Genomic DNA, 24,058 nt, shown 5'->3' on the forward strand with positions numbered 1-24,058 from the left:
AAGTTTTAAAACACCTCTCAACACAATGTTATAAAAAAACTATTTCTTTCTTTTATGTTTTCATCTTGAATGGTGAGAAATGCAATATGTTGAACATAAAATAAACATAAATCATGCACATAAAATTCAAAAACATAATTTACCACTTTTTGTTAACATATATATTTCAATATAGCTTATTAACATCAGAAATATATGTTAGTCATTTTCTTCTCAATTTAGCATTCATGAAAATTATAAATTCTCTTCTATTGTACATTTGGTATACAACTATAACACACACACACACACATTATTTTGAAATTGCATCTATAACATTTGGTATACAACTTATATATATATATATAGAAATTGCATCTATGCTTAAAACCTTGTATTCACTCAATCTTAAATATGAAATTTTATTATAAAAGGTCTTCTATTTCCATTTTATGTAACTCAATAAGGTAATCACCTTTTTTCTACTACTCAATGTTTAATCAACATAACATGTTTGTGAGGAATCACATCTCTCTAATGAAAATGATAGACTAAAGTCCAAGATACTTCTATGAGACGTTATCACAAAAGCTCTTGTTGATGTAAATTAAATGCAAACTGAAAAAACCATTACTCACATATTTATAACATAGATAGAAAGAAAGAGAAAATAGTTTAACGTCAACGAGGCTAAAAATAGCCCATGGGACAAATTGCTTCTTCATTTGCTTGATGTATTCGGCCATTTTTCTGTGAAGCTTCATAATAAATGCTCCCAACTTCTCGACAAACCCCTCGCTAAATAGATTATCCCAAGAGCTAGCTGCCAACATATCTGCATAACTTTCCCTGTTGTCTTTGAAGGCCTCGCATTCTAAAATGAAATGTTTTTTTTGTTTCCACTTTTTCGGAAGAACAAAAAATGCATACTATTTCCTCCCATACTTCTTTTAGCATTTCCCAGTGCCCTGTTTCACAACGGAGTTAATGAGAATTAGTCCTTAACTGAGCAATAATAATTTTGGCTCTCCAAGAGATATTGGCATCTATGTATATGCTTTTGGTTGATGACAGTGTGGCATTAAACACTTCAATAGAGTACTTCTTTCTTCCTAGCTCATTATCCCAAGTATGCTTGTGAAACTTTTCCATAACAAAAGCTTTTATCTCTTTGTTGTTTATGGGACACACGTTCAAGCAAATACTCCATTTACTAAACCATTTGTTATTTTGCAGTGTCCAAGTTTTTTTTCTATTGCACAATCTGTCATTAAAGACAACCTTAGGCGATCTACCCTCTTCCATTTGCTCAATTTTTTTTAAATACCTTATGACTGGCACCATACCAATTGCTTCAATAGGTGCAGCACCTGTTTCACTTAACAAGATAGCATAAGGAACTGCACTTTTAATCTTGAATTTTTTGTAATCAAACGCTTCTGAATTTTCTCAATTTGTCTCCACTGCATGTCGAATGTATTGCTGGCTCATAGTTCACAACCATAGAGAATCACCAGAATAATTAGAAGTCCAAAAAGAGTTTGAGTGGTTTTCCAGTCCCATTACTCTGTCTCTCTACACCTATTTTGAAAAGCATAAAATGTTTTCCAACCCCCCATAATTCTTTTCTTTCTACAACCATCCCAACATAGATTTTTGTTGAAGTCAATTCCAAGGTATTTGTAATCTGCAGCTTCTTCTAGAGTGTTTCCTACAATGTAAAACTTATGCTAGTTATGTTTTCTTTTCTTAGAAAAAACCACTACTTTCGTTTTGCTGATATTGACTTGCATCCCCACACTTCTACAAAAATGCTCAAGGGATACTAAGTGCTCTTGCAAACCAAGAGCCGATTTAGCAATCAGAATAAGGTCATATGCATACAAAAGAAGCCTTATAACCAACTTGCCCAAATACATACCAGCACCCCCTTCCGAATTTAACCACTCCTCAAGCTTGTTGATATATAAACCAAAAAGGGTAAGAGATAGTGGGCAACCTTGCTTGACCCTGATATCGCTTCTAAAACTTTCAGAAATGCCTGTTGGTAATAAAATATTATGTAATCAACTTACAAATTTCTAGCATTGACATATAATTCCATTTTGGTTAAAAATGAAGTTACAAAAGTAATGAAAATTTACAACCATGGTATAATTCAGTAGGAAAATTTTAAGGATGGAATTTTTTTTTGAAGTTTAGAAACATTGGCGAATCTCACTAATCCCTAATATGCAAACTATAAAATGTGTATTGATATATTTGTAGAATTATTCAAATTTATAATGATTTTATATATAGTCTTTATATAATGTTGGCGATTTTTGAGGTAAAATAATTTTATATTCTAAAATTTGGGCGAATCGTCTTTTATAAAAATTGGTAATTGGCGAATATTTTTTTGGAAAAATCAAGGAAAATTAGCCCACTGGGCGAACATTAGCCCCTAAAATTTTCCATATAAATTCACGCCTCCATATTTTTTGGAAATGGAGGAAAAGTGCGAATTAAAGCCTATTCGAAAAAGTTCAATGTACATGAATGTATGAAATAACTTAGTCCGAACTTCTGAATTTTTAAATGATCTCTAAGAGCAAGGTTATATTCTAAACTTGCTAAAATAGTTCAGTGTACATGAATGCATGAAATAACTTAGTCCGAACTTCTGACTTTTAAAATGATCTCTAAGAGCAAGGCTATATTCTGAACTTGCTAAAATAAACACGTAGAAATTTAAATCAAGATTTTGCGTGGTATCATAATTCATTATCGTTTAGTAGCAGGATTTAAAACCTGCCAAACTATTAAACTCTAGGTTTAATGCTATTCTAAGCATATTCCACGTGGAAAAGAAACATGCTTGACGATATAATCAGTTCAGGAGTGTACCGTCAACATGAAAATTCGTCTTCTTGGAGTTTAAGGTCATCATTGATTCTTGGAAGAATTTGAAGCTGCGATTCTTACAATAATCTATGATTTATTTAAGGGCAGAATGGCAAACAGAAGACCATTAAATGAATCACTTGATAATGTTGAAGGATTTCATTCATTTGAATGTCGAAGACCCATAATAATTGCTAGCATATAATTGCAGTTACCTAAAAAGGCATGAATAGTTAACTTGCATCTAGATTTTAAAAAAGAGGCTACCTAATATAGAACTTATTTTATAGCTAACCCACAATGATAAAAGTTGTGACCAACAATAGGGGGGATGCAACCTCAAGAATATTATATTCTGTGAGGATTCACATGCAGTTCTCTGCCAGAAATTGACAATAAATTAAAGGCACTAAATATTAATGCAACACTGTGTATATAACATTTAACAAAATTGGCTTCGCCTGTGGAAAATTGCAAAAACAAATCATGATCATAATTTTTAACAGATCATCTTTATATCCAAAATGAAGTCACACTGATTTGATCAGATGCTCAATATCTGCTCCAACTTCTGCAATCTTGGCCTCCTTTGAACTTTTTGCAGATTCAGCAATGCTTTTGGCATCCAATTGAATTGCTTGATGTTTTACCAGTCCATCAAGCATCTACAAGTGTTAGGTCAAGGCTTATATAATAAATATAATTTACACCATTTAACTTCAGCAATTGATCTGACACATATCATAGACCACCTTTTCTTGTTTGCAATATATCCCAATGTGTTCAGCTTCTGCACATTACACAATTTCCAACAGAATTCAAACTACTAAATATGTGCAATAGAAGTTCTAGGCAAAGAGAATAGGAACTTCTGTTAAACATTTGAATCTGGTAGAAGTTTAGGTGCAGTGAACTGGCATTGTTATTATTTAGTTCAACGCTCCTTTAACTTTTTTATTAAAGCTAGATGCGTAGTTCAGCTCATGTTCTGAAAAGAGAACAAGATTAGGTCAATGATGTTATTTGGCTGAAGTAGAGAAATCAGAAATAAATCTAGTATGAAATAGTAAATGGTTAGGGAATTGCATGATTTGAAACAAGGCTTGGATTGTTGAAGGTCATTTCTGGATTTAAATCGCACCACAAGAATTATGCTGATGTCAAGAAAGTGATCAACAAGTGATCAATGGGACTCGTAATTTGTTGTCTGGGCAGGTATGTCCTTGCAGTTGTATATATAAAATTACAGGACTGCAATATGTGTCTCCTCATAGTGATGTCTGTTCTGGGTATCCAAATAACAGGGATAAATGTTTCTTGAGCTGATTCCATCTCCCTGTCTTCATGTTCCAAGGTTTCATCCATGGGTTGTTTCACTTTGAGAAACCTCTTGGGCCCAAAAATGCAGCCTAAGGAGATAAAACTTCTGCCCTAAAAAACACAGTCAAACTTGGTCAATAACCTTCTGGTCAAATCTGGTCAACGCTGTCCTGAAACCCTGAAATTTTCTGCCTGCAAACTGTCCCAGAAATTCGTCCTTCATCCACATGTGTGAGATAGAGATGATCACCAAGCTATACGAACCAATCTGATTAGGAAGGAAGAAAAAATGATGAGTGAGTGATGTCCAAATGAGGAGAGAGGTCACTCCTATTTATACAATTCAATGAAGGTGAAAGGACACATCTATTGGGCTTCTTGAGCCTACATTAAACTGAGGCCGACCTTAACAATTTGTGCATTTGAGAGAATAAATTCAAAATTTCACTTCTACTTCTCTGAATGAGATAATCTATATATCAAACTTGGACCCCTTGAAAAGAGGAATCCAATGCAATAATCATCTCTGTCATATGAGTTGTTCCAAGGTGGAATTTGGCCTTAGTTGCCAATTTTAACACTCCCTCTCATCTAAGGAGAATTCCCCCTGCCAATCCATCTGTTATTATCATGTCATCTTGTCATCATGCACCATCTCTGTGATCATTGCTCTACTCTGCTCTGCTCTGCTGAGCCATGAAGTAATAATGAAGAAGTGATTGAGAGCGAGTCACAAGACCTTACCACTCTCCACTGACCAAAGTCCATCTTTGATCCCAGATCAAGTTGTTGAACACGATGCATCCTAGTCATAGGGAGTACGACAGTACACGATGCGTCCATTGGTAGTGGTATGGTCCCTAACCACTTTTCCCAACTCATTGACCAAATGAGAGGTAGTTCCCATGAATCCCGGACTCCATGGGTAGGATGTATGTTGGGGCATCGACAAGAGAAGGTGAACCACTCATCCTACTCATATGCCATAAGAGAAGGCGAAACACTCATCCTATGCATATGTCAATCGTAGGGGAAGGTGAACCACTCACCCTGTACATAGCGCACCACTAGGGGAAGGTGAAACACTCACCCTATGGTCACTCATAACTCCAAGCAAGGTTACTTGGGAGTGGGAGCAACATTTTCACAAGCTCCCGGTTTGGTTGCGACTTCGGGAGTGATTATATATATATATATATATATATATATATATATTGATGCATATATCATTATATGTCAACAAAAGCATGTAGAATGATGAGTTAGATATAAAAAGCATAAAAAACATAGATTGAACCATATAACAACAATAGTCTAGAAGTTATAATCTTCATCAACCACATCCACAAGTTGGTAACATACAACATATTGAGTCTCATGATTCATTAATCTTAAAGTTTCAAGCATTCAAAATTCAATATATAACATTTATCATAATTGATCACCAAAGTTGTACTTGTAAGCTAAGTGTAACCATTACAACAAAGAATATCTAACATGAAATGAAATGAAATGAAATGAAACAACTTTCAACTTTCACGAAGCGTCATTTTCATAATTCATTACCAATGAGTTATAATTGCCAACTTCAAACTTCAAACTTAATTGTCATATATTGTTTACAAAAAATATCATAATAAATATAAAAGAGTCAACAGTTATTAAAACTACTAGAAACTAGAAAAGACAAGTAAATCTATTATCTACAGCATTCTCTTGCCGCCATGAGAAATGTCTTATTTTGGAGCAAGTCGTGGTGGTCTTCTAGGAGTCTCCTCCCACACAGTTGCATGACTAGAACCAGAAGGCACATGCCCTCCACGTGAGGATGTACATGGAGGAGACGACAACAAAGGAACAATACTTGGAACTTGAGCACTGTTACTGCTACTAGATGGTGGGGGTGGCATGGTTGTTGTTGTTTCATCTTCATCTCTCATAAGTTCTGCTTCCAATTCTTCAAGATGTATAGTGTCATCCTCCAAATTATCGCCCTTTGGGTGGTTGTCCCAAATTTTATATGTTGGTTCCTCATAAGCTCGATCACAATAATGACTCAACAACCTCAAGTTGTAGTGCACATAAACCAAGCTTTCTACCCAGTTTTCATTGAGTCTGTTTCTTCTCACATTATGTATGAAGTTGTAGGTGCTCCAACACCTCTCTGCGGAAGAAGTATTTACAATCGGTGAGAGAACCTTTTTTGCCAATTTTGGCAAAAGTCCCATGCCACCATATGCTTCCCACCATGTGCGAGCATAAAATATGTCTCTATCGTCCATTGCATGCAAAGAACCAAACAAACTAGTGCATTGAAGTATCTGCCTAATTCAAGACACAGATTAGCACACTCCTCCCTGTCGGGTACCAACTTGTCTAATGCTTGCATATATCCTGTAGATACCTCTAGATCTGTGTGGGGTTTGACCCTAACCCCGCCCCCAAGTGCAAGTTGGCTCAACCAAGATGCAAAGTAGTATTTTGGCATAAGGATATACACCAAGGCATGTAGTGGAACATTAAGTTTATTCCACCGTGTACACACACAATTGTGAATCAATGTATACAAGTTAGGATAATCAATATTTTTTATTTTCCCCAACATGGTATCCATCTGCTCATACACCTCCCCAATCATTGGTTTATCTGTATCTGCAAAATGAACCATATTATAATGGGCTTGGTGAATTCAGATACTTGCCTCACACATGCCAAAAATAGATCATCAAGAGCGGTCTCCTCCACCTATTCAAAACCTTGCTTGTTAGCTACATTTGTAGCCCTTTCCTTTAATACTTGCCAATGTGGACTTGATACCATGCTAGCCAATGACTTTCTTACCTTCAAAAGGTGCAAGAAGGTGAGGTAATAGCTAGCAAATCTAGTCTTTGCAATCTTCAACAACTCCAATCTTGAGTGACTACGGAAAAGCCCATGGGTATTGCTATGATTTGTAATAAATTTTATCATTTGTTTGCCTCTCTTATACAAATCACCAATCCATTTGTATTCTTGGTTTTTGTTATCATAATATCATGCATCAAAAGGTTCATTGTGTGAACTAAACACCTAGACCAAAATATGTTGGGGTATTTATCCTCAATAATTGCTCCCACTGCCTTTCAATTAGGAGCATTATCCATGATGACTTGGATGACATAGTATGGCCCAATACGTCAAGTAATGGTCCTACAATGTTGATGTCGATCTAGAACTTCTCTGAGTAATCATATGTTAAGAAAAAGATGGCACCACTAACAAACACAACAAGAACACTTATCAATGGCTTGCCTTTTATAGTTGTCCATCCATCATATACAATAGACACCCCATTCTCAATCCAAGAATTTGTCATTCTAATCAAAGAATGTGATATTTTTTATTTTTCATGATCAAGTCCAACGGTTCTAGCCTTGTCACACCCAATACTCTTGTATCATTTAGGGGCATCATTTATGACAGAAACCATTTCATGCCAATAAGGTGAGCGAAGAACATTGAATGATATCCCACATGCATAGAGAAACAGGGAAATTTTTGAATACACATCATTCCTACACCCTTCATCAAGGAAATCTGATATGGTTCTATGCCTTAAAGAGATGTTTGCTATTGTGCCTCCATATCCACTGCCATGGGAGGATGCTAAAGGAGTTCTTTGTGCATGTTGATGTGATTGTGAGCTCTATTCAAAGAAACCCTTTGATTTTTTAGATTTTTATTGGGCTTCCTCCTCTTCCCTTATGTATTTGACTCTATCTGTTGCTGACACACTTGCACAAGTTTTAATTCCTATTGATTTATCTTCATCCCATGGCCTTTTTCCACAGAGGTGCCTTCTGGCATGGGTGTATGAACCTGTGTAAGTTTTGTTGCAATGGGGCATTCAAATTTAGTGTTCCACCCCTTTCCCTCCTTCAAGCCTAGAAACATATTTCCACAATGGGGTTTGGTCTTGTTTAATTTTTTGGGCTAAATCATGTTCACTCTCTTCCTCTTCACTAAAGTACTCCTCTCTGGGGTTTTCATCAAATCCACTATAACCCACTCCTTCATCCTCTTCTTCATGATCAACCCTCCTTCTACTCTCCAACACCATAATAGGCAAAAAAGGAACCAAGAAGAAGAAAATGCCAAGCCATGGTGTTTGAACTTTGAAGTTTTGAGTTTGCAAAAAAATGAAGGAATGGGAATGGGAAATAGAGGAAAAAAATATATTTATTTAGCAATGAACATAAAAAAAGAAAAGTTAGCTTAGAGTGTAGATCCTACCTCTTTGGCCTTTAATCCCAAGCTCCAATCTCCCCTTGCAAGCTCCTCAAGCTTCCCCCAAGCTCCTCTCTCTTCCACTCACCAAGCTCCAAACTCTCTCCTACTCCTCTTGCTCTCCAACGGATGAAGTGAATAATGGGAGAGGAGAGGGTCTATATATCCTTTCTCCCTCCCCCTCCCCTCCCTTTCCTCTCCCTCTCCGCCATCGGTCGTTTCCCCTCTCTCTCAGTCACGCAGCCTTTCTTTTCGACGTCGGACGGGAGCACTTTTTAAGAGGGGGGGAGCGGTTGGGAGTGATCGATCCCTGACTGCTCCCTCTTAAAAATTGCTCCCAGAGTGGTCAAGGAGCGAACGCTCCCCTAAACGCTCCTGAAAAACTAGGGAGCATTTTTTTGCAAGGAGAGCACTCCTGAATAGCTCCCGACCGGAGTGCGAATTCAAAGCAGGGACATGCGAGGGGGGGCACTCCCTCGCAACCCTAGCTCCAAGAAGTACCCCAAGCCCCCAGGAGCTCCTAGAGCTCAGTGTCCAACTCATGCAGGACCCTCATAGGAGGGTATTTCTACAACTCCAAGTCTCTCTCGGAAGGTTAAGAATTTGACCTTCCCCAAAGGCTTTGTGAGAATATCTACGACCAACTCATCCGTCTTGATGTGTTGGGAGCCTTATTGCTCCTTGTTGTACCATATCCCGGATAAAGTGGTACTTGATATCAATGTGCTTGGAGCAATCAAGGAACACGAGATTCTCTAAAAGGCGAATCCCAATCTAGTTGTCGCAAAATATCATGGTGGTATCCAACACATGCTCAAATAGCTCACTAAAGAGCTTCCTCAACCAAACAACTTCACAACAGGCCATACTCACAGTAATGTATTCAGCCTTGACGGTGCTTAAAGCAACCGATTTCTACTTCCTGCTCGTCCAAGATATTGAAGCAGACCCCTAAGACAAGCACACCTCATACGTGTTCTTACGATCTACCACACTACCAGCCCAGTCAACATCTGTATATCCATGTAACTTCAAATTCCCGGAAGTGTATCTCAATCCATAGTGGATTGTGCCCCAGAGATATCTCAAGAGATTCTTAGCAGCAATCCAATGAATGTGATGAGGCTTGACCATAAACTGACTCAACATGTTCACAGCGAAGCATATTGTTATGTAAAAAATTAGTTAACTTTAGGTTTATTATTTAATTCTAATTTTAATTAGACGAAAGGGCACGATCATAAGATCATGCCCTTTCCCAAAGGGTGCCATGGCGGTATATAAGCCAAAAACCCCATTGTAATCAATCATCTGTCTATTCATCTATTAATAAAATATTTCTATATATATTTCTGTCTATCCAGAAGTTTTCACTTCATCTGGTACCAGAGCACCTGGGGCCTCTGGAAAGCCTCACTACTTTTCTGCACATAGTTACTCCCACTGTGCATCCCATTGTCTCATCGCATTGTGTTTTCCACTGTGCAGTCTGCTGCATTTTCACTTGTCTGTAATCCATCGCTTTGTCGTTGTCAACACACCTCTAGGTCTCGTCCATCCCTATCCCCGTCGACGTGTCTACACCTAATCCGTTGCTGCGTAATCCATTTCCATTGTAATCCATCGCTCCACCACTGTCAACACACCCTGTCTTGTTCCATCCCTGTCCCGACCAATGTCTTTTGCACCCAATTGTTGTGTACCCGGACTCTCAGTCTGTTGTTCCCTTCTGACAATCCACACCATCGTTGTTAACACACTTCCGCACAGTGCCAATTATCTTCGATCAATATCTTGCCTCGGTCAACACTGCTGCAATGTTCTTTGACGTGGTGTATTATTCAACCGTCTGAGGGACACATCATTTAACGTCACGATTGGATTACGTTGGGTATATAACTATATAAGGTTTATAGCATAAGTCATATAGTTATATGATATTAATCACTTTTTGATATAGCTTAATTAATTAAAAAAAAATTAGTCAACTTAACCTGCGGTGATAAACACTGAAATTCCGGCGTTCTTTTTTCTGCGGTGACAGCACTGAGGTTCCCATTTCCTTTCCTGCGTTATTATCCTTGCCCCAACTGACTGAAACGTGACATTTTCGTTTGGACGTGACTGTCCATTACGTGACTATCCATTCAATCATTAAAATAATTATAGAGTAATACGTCCATATAAAACACATATATAATATATAATATATATTATATAATATATATGATATATATAAGTTATATATAATATATATTATAAATTATATAACATATAACTTTAATTTAGTTGTAAGTTATATATATATATATATATATATATAGTTAATTTAATTAATTAAAATTATTTTAATTAATTAAAAAGTTATATATATATATATATAATTTAATTAATTAAATTTATTTTAATTAATTGAAAGTTATATATAAGTTAATTTAATTAATTAAATTTATTTTTAATTAATTAAAGTTATATGTATAAAATTTATTTTAACTAATTTAAAAAAAAAAACAAAAAACAAAAAAAGAGGAAAAATAATTTAGCTGGCAAATAAATATACGCCCCCGCAAACCCGCTCAATGTCGACAATGACAATGGCGGATTTCCAAAAAAAAATTGTTGGATGCAGAGCATAAGATAAATAGCAACCACGATGAAGTCAATAAAAGATTAAATGAATTCCACATCAAGCTTGGGGAGCAAGCTGATGAAATAAAAAATCTTCACGATACAACAAATCGAATAGAAATAAAGATTACCATGTTCAGACAGAAGCAGGCATCAGAGAGGTCTTAACAATGCTGAAAATTATGCGTAAAAGGTTGAATTGTACACCCGAACAACTACTAAAAGAAGGTGAAGAGAATCAAGAACACATCTCCTCAGATTCAACTAAGTCCACAGAATTTCATGACAAAGTTGAATCTCCAAAAAAATCAGCGACACCCCACCAAGAAGCGAGTAACACAGCCTTTACAAACAAGCAACTCTGGGATAACTTTACCAATCAACACCCTTTTTTCGTTCAACCAGTAGCAACATACCAGCGAAGGGCAAAAGTCGAGATGCCTAAATTCGATGGAAACGAAAAAAACAATGTTGCTTGGATAAATAAAGCAGAAGAATACTTTGAGATTTATGACATCAATGACGATGATGAAAAGCTCAGGCATGCATACATGAAAATGGAAGGAGAAGCATATAACTGGTATATGTGGTGGAAAAAGACAACACACGTCATTAGTTGGAGAAAATTTAAAGATGCATTCTTCAAAAGATTCCAAGGTGTAAAGGAAGAAGAATTCTTTTCAAAACTCATCAAATTACGACAAAAAGGAAGTGTGGATGAATACACTCAAGAATGGGAGACCTTAGTAACACGGGTACCTGGGTTATCAGAATCTCGTTTAATTCAGTCATACATCTCGGGACTCAAAACCCATTTACAAGCAGAACTTGAGATGCATGACATTACATCTATAGAAGTAGCAAGACGAAAAGCAAAAACAGCCGAAAAGAAATCCGAACCAATATTTTGGTCAAAAGCGGAAAAAACTTATGTAAGACGAAGGATACCCCAGTATGTGGACTCAAATAATACAAGATATATTCCACCACATCGTCGTGAAGATGAAAAATCTAATGTGGAAATGCAAAGGATAAAAGAGGGTAAATGTAAGCGCTGTGGTGAGAAGTGGGACCCCAAACATAGATGTGCTAAAGGAAAAGAACCAAAGAACCTATATAATTGTGAAGCAACCAATGATTCAAACAGTGAAGATTATGACATAGAAGACACAGAAGACACCCCAGAATTCTCACCAGAATTAGATGAAGGAAGTATTCCGCAAGTGTCATTATCAGCTATGACAGGTATATCACAACCTCAGACTTTAAAGTTAAAAGGACACATAAAGAAGAACAACGTAGTGGTTCTCATCGACTCAGGTAGCACACACAATTTTTTAGATGCAACCATAGCAAGGAGACTCAATATTTTTTCATTTCCCTTACCAAACATGAAAGTGATGGTAGCTAATGGTAAGAAGATTGAAAAGGTAGGGAAATGCCATAAGGTCAATTTCCAGATTCAAGACTTTAATCTAGAGTCTCCATTCTTCACAGTACCGTTAGGAGGAGTAGATGTAGTCTTAGGTATCCAATGGCTATGAACCTTAGGTACTTATGCCGCCAACCATCAAGTACAATTTATAAAATTCAAATGGGGAGGTCAGAAGTACAAACTACATGGATTCCAAGCACCAGAAAATCATGTTGTATCATCATCTCAGATGATGAAGCTGAGTTGAAGAAGAGCACCTGCTTATGCAATACAATGTCACCAATTAGAAATGTTATCTGCAAATATGACCAGAGTCAAAGTTACCAGGAAACTTAGGAGATCTGATTATGAAAGATCTTGAGGTTCAAATGAGAAGTTTAGAACAAGTTTATTGGGTTGATCCTCTGTTTAGAGTGTCAGAAAAGGTCAAATATTTATGTTGGCAGAAGAAGGCGCATGACATCACCCCGAGTTCAGATGTCTGCAGGACTGTATTACCATGGACGCCTTTTAAATCAAAGAAAAAGAAATATAAAAGGTATGGTAGATAGACAAATTTGGGGTGACCGTTCAAACAGAGCAATTCATAAACAAGAAAGCTATTGGTATACAGAACTTACTTCTTTCCTTTCTCGCAGCTTTCTGAAAAAAAAAAATCTGACTCTCTAGTTCTTCTCCTCAGGGAACACGCACGAGTCTTCCACGACCTCTCTCCACGGGTCTTTACTCCAGCGCCTTATAGTTCAACCTCTTTCGGAAACAGAAACTATCCTCAGACGTGCAGAACTGTCCTCAGACAGACGGCCCAGAAGGCTTCGATATTAATAAAAAGCAAGAACAGAATACAAAGCTTATTACAACAGAAGTGTCTCAGAGTTCATTACAAAACACATGCTCTCAATCGAACGATGCCTGAACTCATGAAGACTCCTTCTTAAATAGACCTCAAACGAATCTAAACTTAGCTAAGACATGACATAAGGTAGAAATAATTGAGGGTCCTGTCGGTATCTTTTTCCACCGACGGTGTCTACTCAATCTTTCTTTTGTACAAAAGATTCCTGTCACAACATGTAACCAACATTATTACATTGCTGACAAGAGATTCTTATGCTACGATCTTCTTTTACCAAGGTCCTGTGGGGCTCCTTGTCTCCCATAAATCTTCTTCGGACGATCCGGCAGATGGCTCGTACTCATCGATGAGTTGTCGATGGTATCTATTCATAAGTCGGTTATACTGTTCTTCGATTCCCTCATTTGGATCTTGTGCATCTGTCATTTCTCCTTTTTCTTTTGGCGGTCTTGTCATACTGTGAGATGCTGCAGATGACGATTCTCCTTTTATGATTTTTGTTTTGATTCTGTGAAGTCCTGGTTGTAGTGGCGTATGCATTAACTCCTGTTTTTCCCACTTGTTCAAAAAAGAAAGAGCACTTATTTCAATATCCAAAAAAGAATCTTTAAACGCATTTCGTGCTGCTGGTGACCTTTGTACTGCCAATTCTATCCCATCTAATGATTCCCATTTAAATATCTGGAACATATTAGTGGAACTTTCAATAGAGTGCTGTACCCATAACCTGCAATTTTCGCTCAAACAGTCTCTATGCTGCCATCCTAACTCAAAAATTATTGAAGTGCATATTCTTTTAGAGATCATCAGACTAATGATGTGGATGACATTATTGTTCCAATTTGGAGATATAATTGAGATGGTGATTAAAGCCTTTTGATTAATTGCAAATTTTAAAGCTTTTGGTTGTCCTTGCAGGCTATCCATTTGATTAAGAATTTGAATTTTTTCAGCCAACCTCAAATTTCCAAACTCATGGAACCATTCAGCATGCTGTTTGATTAACTCTTGATTGTTACCAGATTCAAAATTACCAATCGTTTCATGACTGAATGTTTGAGAAAAAGGATTTGGTTCTATGCTGTCTCTCATTCTCAAACTATGAAAATCCCATTGATAAGCATATGTTTTTAAATACTGGAGGGATCTTTGTATGCATTGAGATACTCTGGTCACCTGAATTTTTCTACATTTTCCTTCTTGAAATCTCCAATCTGCAAACTGCTCAAAAATTTCATATTGAGGAAAAGTATCAGTATTTGCATAATTGCCATCTATCCTTTGGAGGAAAGAGGAAGAGTCACCAGAGATACAAGATCTGATTCAGAAGCATGAAAAAGTATTTCAAGACCTACATATGAAGATGCCGCCTAATAGGGAAATTGAGCATACAACAGAAGTCAAGGCAAGATGAGACCCCGTCAACATCAAGCCATACCGATATTCACATCACCAAAAAACGGAAATTGAGAGATTAATCCAAGACCTTTAAAGTGTGGGACCTTGATCATCTTGGAATATATAATCAAGTGGAAGGACTTACCGAAGAAGACGCTTCTTGGGAGAATCAAGCATTTTGTCAACAACATTTGTCGTTGCGTATGCTTTGAGGACAAAGCATTCTTTCGAGAGGAAGGCAATGTTATGTTAAAAATTAGTTAACTTTAGGTTTATTATTTAATTCTAATTTTAATTAGACGAAAGGGCACGATCATAAGATCATGCCCTTTCCCAAAGGGTGCCATGGCGGTATATAAGCCAGAAACCCCATTGTAATCAATCATCTGTCTATTCATCTATTAATAAAATATTTCCATATATATTTCTGTCTATCCAGAAGTTTTCACTTCACATATGTCAGGACGGGAGTTGACCAAGAATAGCATGGCCCCCACAAGTTGATGATACTCAGAAGGGTTTATTAATCCATGCCCAACAACACTTTCACATAGCTTCTTGAAGTTGAGTTCCATTGGAGTAGACACGGACTTGCAATCCACCATCCCACATCTCTCAAGCAGCTTCACAATGCATTTTTCTTGAGAAAGGAAAATCTCACATGGATTTTGCCAAACCTCCAGCCCTAGGAAATAGTGCATCAGTCCTAGGTCCTTCATCGGATCATCTGTCAGAGATTCATCCTGCTTTCCTACATCACCATCATTGTCCTTCCTAGGGATAGGAAGATCTCGAACTTTCCCAAGGGTAGAATCTTCATCGAAAGTGACATATCATGCCTTATTTCCACTTATTTTTGACCAAGAACATAGATTCTATATGCCTTTGAAGCTTCACTTTAGCCCACAAACATTCCTTTCTTCCCAGATGCATCTAGCTTGTTTCTTTTCTCTTTCGGCACATGAAAATATACGGGTCAACCAAAAATTCTAAAATGAGAAACATCAAGTTTCTTACCGGTGAAAACTTCTTCGGGTGTCTTGAAGTCCAATGCTTGATGCAGGCATCTATTTTGAACCTACACAACGGTGTTAGTAGCGTCACCCCATAAGAACTTTGGTAAACCTTGGTCGTGAAGCATGGCATGAGTGACTTCTATGATAGTTCGATTCTTCCTTTCGGAAACACCATTTTGCTCAAGAGTATATGTAGTAGTGCTCTCCCTCTTAATGCCAGCTTCTCTACAATAGTCATTGAATTCATTTGACTCATATTTGGTTCCATTATTGGTCCTCAATATTTTGATCTTCTTCCCTGTTTGATTCTCGACCAAGCCTTTGAAGAAGCAGAACCATTTGAAGTTTGAACACTTCATCCTTCTTCTTTATGAAATAGATCCATGTTTTGCGAGAGAAGTTATCCACAAAAATTGCATAGTGCAAGTATCCAACCAAAGATGTCACGGGCAACATACCTAATAGATCAGAACAAACCAATTGAAGAATATCGGTAGTTTGACTTTTACTTGAGGGGAATGGTTCCCTTGTATGTTTTCCAGCTGCACAACCCTCACATACTCCTTCATGATCTAAGTTGAATTCGGGCATACTTGTGACCATCTTCTTTACATCAGGTAAGGCTTTGTAATGATGGTGAGCAAATCTTCGATGCCATAATTCGGATTGACGAGAAGTATTGCAAGTCATTGCTCCCAACGAACATCTTCCAACCTGATAGAGACCTTCAACCCTAAATCCAAGTGTGAATGCATCTTTCGGGTTCCTTTGCCAAACGCGAACCTTCCCATCAACGAATGTCACCTTGAAACCTTTATCTTCCATTGCAGAAATAGAGATTAGGTTCTTTTTCACATTACGTACATACAACGTTTCTTGTAAATGAAGGGTTTGACCTTGATTTAAGTGAAGAGTAACAGTTCCAATTCCTTTCACAGGATAAGTGGCATTATCCCCAAATATAATCTCCATATTTGTCTTCTTTTCAATCAAGTTGGAGAGGGCCTCCTTGTACCCAGTGAAGTGCCTTGGGGCACCACTATCAATCAACTAATGATCCAATCTATTTGGAGGAGAGGCGGTGGTGAAGGCAAAAATAAGATAAAATTATTTTGCTTTTCTACAACATTAGCTTCTTCATAACTGGAGTTTCTTGACTTCTTGGGAGGACGACCATTTCCATATCGAGCAATGGGAGCATTCCTCTTTCTTTTGTTGTTGAACCTGTTGTTCCTTTGATTTTCATTTCCTTTGTAGTTGTTGTTATTGTTGTCATCATCTCTTGGAGTATCCTTCTTGTGAGGACACTCTCTAGCAAAGTGGCCAAACCTGTTGCAATTGAAGCATCTTCCTTTTCTTCCTTTTTTGAATCCCGGCTTGAACCCTTGACCTTTCCTTCTTGGACCAACATTGTTCTTCCTTTTAGCATGAGCGGAGAAGGTGGTAGGATTGTTTCCATTTGAAGACTTGTCCCTTTCCATCATCCTAGATTCTTCTTGAGTGCATCTAGCCAATAATTCATCAAATCCCAAAATCCTGTCATTGTTGAGGATGGTAGTGTTAAACACATCCCATTCTCTTGTAAGGCCTCCAACTGCAATAAAGTGAGCTCCCTGTCACCAACAACTTCTCCAATAGATAGGAGATCATTCTTGATTTCGGTAGTCCTCATGAAGTAGGATTGAATGGATTCTCCTCTATTCATCTTGATGTCTTTCAACTTATTCTTGAGAAAGAGAACTTGATTTGCATTATTTACTTTGAATATCCCAACCAGCTTGTCACACATCTCCTTAGATGTTTCCAAATCAAAAATATAGGCAACCAAAGGCTTGTGAATAGAATCAACAATAATTTGCTTAGCTTTAACCTCACCTTTCTTGTAATTTGTTTTTGCAGCAGTGGGTGCACTTGAAGGAGGCTCCACCACTCTTCCTTTGACATAGTCCATAACATCATTTTCTTCCAAAGTCAAATCCAGAGACATCTTCCATGCATGACAGTCGAATTTATCCTTAAGCTTGTCCTCGGATTTGAAGTAAGATGTAGTCATCATTGGGACTAGTTCCAAGTTCTTGGCGATTTCTTTTCCTTTCTCTTGCTTGGGCTTTGTCTTCACTTGAGCTCTGATTCCATGTTAAATTTAGATAACAATGGTATGTTCTATGCTTGGCACAATTTACTTCAATGTTCCTTAAGCAACCCAATGAGCATTTACAATAATTTCCAGTAGCAATCACATTAACCATTAATCACATTGACAGTAAATGTAGATAGAACATAAAAACATAAGCAAAAGACAAGCCAAGACAATAAGACACCAGATTTGGTGGATGCTAGGGAAAAACCCCAATGTGGGGAAAACCCTTTGATCAAATCTTCTTATTATTATTCAATATTTAAGCAGAGAGAGAGAGTACAAAAATCAAATTCACTTGCCCAATACATAGTCAAATCAGCCTTGTAAATTTCTGCAGTCAATTGTAGTCAAACTTGCCCTAACCAAAAAGTCAACGATGGTCAAAACAGCAACAAAACTTCACCAATACAGCTCAGTTTTCCTTGGTCAAACTCAGCCTGAATAGGAGGTCAAATGCAGCCCAAAACAACTCAGTCAAACGAGAGAAAATTTGCCGTGATTTTCTGTGGTCTAAACAGAAGTCAACGCTGGTCAACATGCCCATAAAACCTCGATTTCCATGCCCAAAAATGCAGCCTAAGGAGATCAAACTTCTGCCCTCAAAAACATAGTCAAACTTGGTCAATAACCCTCTGGTCAATGCTGTCCTGAAACCCTGAAATTTTCGGCCTGCAAACTGTCCCATAAATTCGTCCCTCATCCACACGTGTGAGAGAAAGAGATGATCACCAAGCTGTAAGAACCAATTTGATTAGAAGAGAAGAAAAATGATGAGTGAGTGATGTCCAAATGAGGAGAGAGGTCACTCCTATTTATACAATTCAATGAGTGTGAAAGGACACATCTATTTGGCTTCTTGAGCCTACACTAAGTTGAGGTCGACCTTAACAATTTGTGCATGTGAGAGGATAAATTCAAAATTTCACTTCTGCTTGTTCGAATGAGGTTATCTATATATCAAACTTCGACCTCTCGAAAAGAGGAATCCAATGCAATAATCATTTCCATCATATGAGTTGTTGCAAGGTGGAATTTGGCCCTATTTGCCAATTTTAGTAGACAGGATATGGTCAAACCTGCAGCAACAGGAGATGAGGTGAGCTCTAGTAAAGAGCTCCATCAATGGACGTTGTTGACCTAGGTTGTCATTGATGTCAATATGGCAATATTCTAGATACTAGATGACGATATGAAACCAAGGGGAAGCAAAGCAGATCCATGAAGAGACAGGAGCAAGGTCATCAGGATAGCCAAGCCAAAGTAAGAGGAGTTACCAAGGAGGAAAATCAAAGCATATCACAGGATATTAGAGCAAGAGAAGCATTCATATATGCAAGGAGGTCTTTGAAAGACACTGCCAAGCCAAAGGAGCCACATTGGAGCAAGAGGAGCCATATATATATATATATATATATATATATATATGCCAAAACTGAGTTCTCAGAGCTACAGGAGCAAACAGAGCAAGCAGAACAGAGCATATATATATGCCATATATATGCCAAAGAAGAGGAGCAAATGGAGGAGCCATATATATCTAACATATATATATGCCAAAACAGAACCATCAGAAGAAGCATATTACGCAATTGGGAGCTATCGGAGGCCAAAACCCATCTATATATGCATTAACAACTATCGGAGGCCAAAACCCATCTATATATGCATTAACAAGCTATCGACGCTACAGGAGAAGTAATATATGCCAAAGGTTCGGACTCCAAAGGAAGACCGATCAGAGGAGCATAGAGGAAGAGCGGAGGACACAACGGAACAGTGTTAACGGAGGAGTTAACATATCGTAAGCCATAGGAGCGAGAAGCAAAGAGTGGAGAGTCATGACTCTGTGTATCCACGTTCAATGTTAACCGGGTTAAGTCGAGACCGTTAGATCTGAAGAGATCAACAATGGAGGATTGCTAAGTAATACCGTATCGCAAGTTATGAAGGATTGTCATCCCCGAAACCTCCGATTGCGATAATACATGTGGACCTGTGGCCTCATTATAAACCGCCTATTGAAATATTGCATCCGCAATATCATAAGTCTTAACGGAATGCCACATTGAAATAGCGGATTGCGATATAGAATTGCGGACCCGATGGTCCTATTATATTGCGCCTATTGTAATATCGCGTTTGTCGCTATAACGCAAGCCGTAAAGCCTTGCCACATGAAAGCGCCGATTGCGATAGAGTTGTGGACCCGATGGACATATTATAAACAGTTAAATATAATATCGCATCCAGTGGAGGATCGACCGTCAGCCATCAGCTATGCCATGGTCTCGATGTATAAAGGACCCCTGGAAGTCTTGAGTGCCAATTGCGAATTGCGTAGCGGATCCGATACAGGAATAGTTGCGGGTGAATTAAAAATTGAAGTCTGCCATTAGTGTTTCGCTCATGTTGTTTTTTTTATTTTCCTGTGTATCTGATATTTGTTGTGCGTGGGCTTTTGAGGCAGAAATGCAATACAATAACGCTCCCAATAGTTTAGGATGCCTGAACTATAGTTCAGACGACTGAATCAAGCCGATTGCGATTGCGATCGCGATCAGGATGTGGTAGGCCCGTTAAACGAAACAGTCCCTGTGTATGTCTGCTATCATGAAAAAACAGGAGCGTTGTTACAGTTTTTTGAATATGTGTCCTCTGCGTATGACTTGGTCCTCGCCATTGAATCAATGTGTCCTGTGAGCACGAATAGACAGAGGAAACCGAAAGACGAGAAGCTGAAGAATCAAGAGAGCACAGAGGAAATCACAGCGACCAAGGACGAAGCTGATAGGATAAGTGAGCGTTGAGGAAGCTAAAGGGACCAGTGAAGAACGAAAACTGGGAGACAGAGGCATGGGGAACATATAAAACAGGTAAAACAGAGAACGTGTATGTTGTTGAAGGCTGTTGAACATTGTGGAAAATAAGTTGGAGGAGACAAAGACAGCGAGAGGATCCAACAGAGTAGAAAGAGGGCCGAAAGGCCAACAGGACAACAAACAGTCGAAGGGGAGCAGTAGCCAGCAGAGAACATAAGCTTGAATAGAAAGTTGTTCTTTATGCAGAGCTTAGTGTAGCTAATAGTAGACTGACTAAAGTTGTGTGAAGACATTATCAGAAGTCATGAAGGGTATTGGACACTCTGTGTGGGCAGTATGAAGAATTGGGAAGACTACTTCATAAGAAGACTGGTTGTCATTGATGTTGTAGCTTAGAGACTGCAGTTAAGCTATAATCAGACAGAACTCAGTAGAGAAGAGTTCTAAGAGCAGAACATTACTATCAAATCAACCTTGACAAGATTGGGTTAAAACCCTTGAGGTTGGTGCCTCAGAAGTAAGTAGGATTGGAGTCCTTGGGGCTAGTGCCTCAGAAGCAAGAAGGATAGGACTCCTTGGGGCTAGTGCCTCAGAAGTAAGAAGGATTGGAGTCCCTGGGGCTGGTGTCTCAGAAGCAAGAAGGATAGGAATCCTTGGGGCTGGTGCCTCAGAAGCAAGAAGGATTGGAGTCCTTGGTGTTGATGCCTCAAAACTAGGAAGGATAGGTGTCTTTGGAACTGGTGTCTTAGGAAATGCAAGGATTGAAGTCCTTGGGAGTTGGTGCTCCTAAGTCCAAGATTGGTGTCTTGGCGAAATAGAGTTGGTGCTCTGGAGGTTGGAGCCTCACCAAAGTCCGAGTTGGAGCTTGGCAACTGATTGTAACCATCTATATATTGTATCTATTTTACTGCACAATTTATATTAATAAAAGCATTTATTATTGTTGTTCATCTTGTGTTCTGAATATATATGTTTTAACTAGTAAAACAATAGTCAGAAAAAGAAATACTAATTCACCCCCCCCTCCCCCTCTCAGTATTTCCAACAGAAGCAACAGTAAGGGTTCGAAAGGTGAGAAGGAAGAGGAGAATATGGCCCTTGCATCAAAGGGTCCCAGTCATGAATAGGGGGAGAAGAAGAAAAAAAAAGGCTTATCAAAGGTCAAGTGCTTTAAGTGTGGTGAGTTTATTCACTATAGTACTCAGTGTCCTCTCAAGAAGGAGGACAATCAGGGGAAGCAAGACCAAGTGGCAACGTCCGTAGATACAAGTTGTCCTCTAGGCTGGAGGAAGACTTTGCCATGTTTGCAACTATACCTCCAGGAGTGAGGTGGGACGATATGGAGTTATAGACCCAAAATTGCAAAGGACAGGCAAGGTCCATTGAGGTGTCTTCCTCATGGCTCATTACCTTGCTACAGGGACCCACAGTGTTCAGTAGCACGATGGATTAGTGTCAGTTGATGTAGTCAGATTCTAGAGTGTCAGTTGCATATTAGTTGCAATCAGATGCTGAGGAGTACAAAGCAGTGTTGACAATAGAGCAAGAGGAGAGTCAACACAACGCAAATTCTTTAGTAGATAGTGCAAAGGCTAGTAGCAGTGAAGACTCAGGAGACAGATGCAACAAAGACAATTGATTCAGTATTTCGTATGCTTCTCAGTTGTAGTAGTTGTCGTAGCAACAACAATAGATGAGAAGTTGTAGTGCAGATGAGGAGTTGTAGTGTAGATGCATAGTTGGCAGCAAGATAACAATGTCAGCAGCAACACAAATGCAACAACAGAGTTGTGCAATAGTTGGTGGGCAGTGGCAGGCAGTTACAATGGCTAGACATCAACAATGTATATAGAAGGTGATACAGAGACAGGGTATTGTAGCAATAATGTAGCATTAGAACACCTTCCTCGCTAAGAGGGAGTGTTATTTTTTGTAGCATCAGAGGTGTTCTAGTCTTGAAACTTTGTGGAGAGGCTAAAACATAGGAGTTGTCCATAACCCATAAATCATTTCTGGAAATTCCACCTAGAAATGTCTCAATTAGATTATTAACCAATTTTTTATTATTTCCTAAGTTTAAACTTGGGAAATTTGGTTAATTAATCAGTATTCATTGATAAAGGTGAGAATTATCTAGAAACTCACATGAATCGATCCAGAAATGATCTTAGTCGTCGATTATGTTTTAATCTTGGCCATTAGAGTTCCAACTAGAGATTATAAGAGGTGGTTGATGGGGTAGATGGAGAAACACAAAAATGAGATCGATTTCTTTGGGCAGTTTGATTTTCTAGAGAGTAACCGCAGTTGCCGGAAGAGTTTGAGCTAGAGAGGGACGCAAAAACACAAAGGGGTAGGGATAGTGATCCAAAGGAAGTTTTCCAGTTCTGGAGAGGCAACAACAAGAGGCTGAGTTATTTCCAATGAGGTTGCGTAGAGGTCTGCATAGGCAGCTTCAAAGGTCAATTCGATTTAGTTATTGGGAAATTGATTCAGCATCCAAAGGCCGAGAAAGTCTTCCAAAAGGACGAAGAATCATTTCTAGCAGTAGAGATAGGCAAAATGACTTAATCAGAGGCATTTATGGGCTAGACGTCTAAGGGTTTGTGCAAGCACTACACAGAGGCTTGCGCAAGGGGTCCAGGAGGACGAGTTTTTGAAGCTGAGTTGTGCCAGGGTTACTTGTGGAGGAAGGGAAATTCCTTCCGATAATTTCGATAAGATTTTCTTGCTAGCCATTTTTCCATATCTAGATTGTACTCATGTTATTTCATTGTTGCTTAATAATAAAAACCCTCAGTTGCTACACCAATCTTCCCACATTTGGTTTTTCTAGGGACTTTTGTCCAAAAATAACAGTGTCATAATTTTATGTGTGCTAGCATTTTTCAGTTTCCAGCTTATCTTCCACAATATTTTTTATTTGGAGAAAATTGCAGTTGTGAATTATTCATTGTTTTCCATAGCAAATAAACTATTAATTAATTTAGAGTTAGAAGAATAATTTCTAATTGCTGTAGTAGTTAAAATTTTCACAAGTAGATGTAGATGATCCATGTTCACTCTTCAAACTATGGTGTAGTAATTTCCAAGTCAAAAAGATTCGAATAACTTCCCTCCTTTAGTGCAATGACCTCATGAATGTACAATAATTCTTCATCAAGGGAGGGGCATCATCCTAACAACTCCAAAAATGAAAGTTAAATAATGACCCAAAGCCTCCAAGTCATGTACCAAAGGAAGGCCCATGGCCATACCTTGGGTCAAGGCACTCCATGAAGCATGGAGGATGCTCATATAAGTCAAAATTTGGGT

The 24,058-nt window shown here is 38.2% G+C and overlaps 1 protein-coding gene across 1 annotated transcript in view; it reads right to left on the reverse strand.

Annotated features, from left to right (window-relative positions):
* Positions 1 to 2,692: 2,692 nt before the first annotated feature.
* The window catches only part of LOC149155486 (uncharacterized), a 357,613-nt gene continuing 336,247 nt past the window's right edge, over positions 2,693 to 24,058 (reverse strand). Inside the window, exon 21 of the mRNA XM_089444433.1 lies at positions 2,693 to 3,530. Within this exon, the coding sequence (XP_089300559.1) occupies positions 3,396 to 3,530 (135 nt within the window). The 3' untranslated portion in view covers positions 2,693 to 3,395. The remainder of the gene's footprint in view (positions 3,531 to 24,058) is intronic.

This window comes from Pinus tabuliformis, chromosome 9 (assembly GCF_031772625.1).
Source record: "Pinus tabuliformis cultivar Carrire ecotype Pingquan chromosome 9, CPIR1, whole genome shotgun sequence".
Classification (NCBI taxonomy): domain Eukaryota; kingdom Viridiplantae; phylum Streptophyta; class Pinopsida; order Pinales; family Pinaceae; genus Pinus; species Pinus tabuliformis.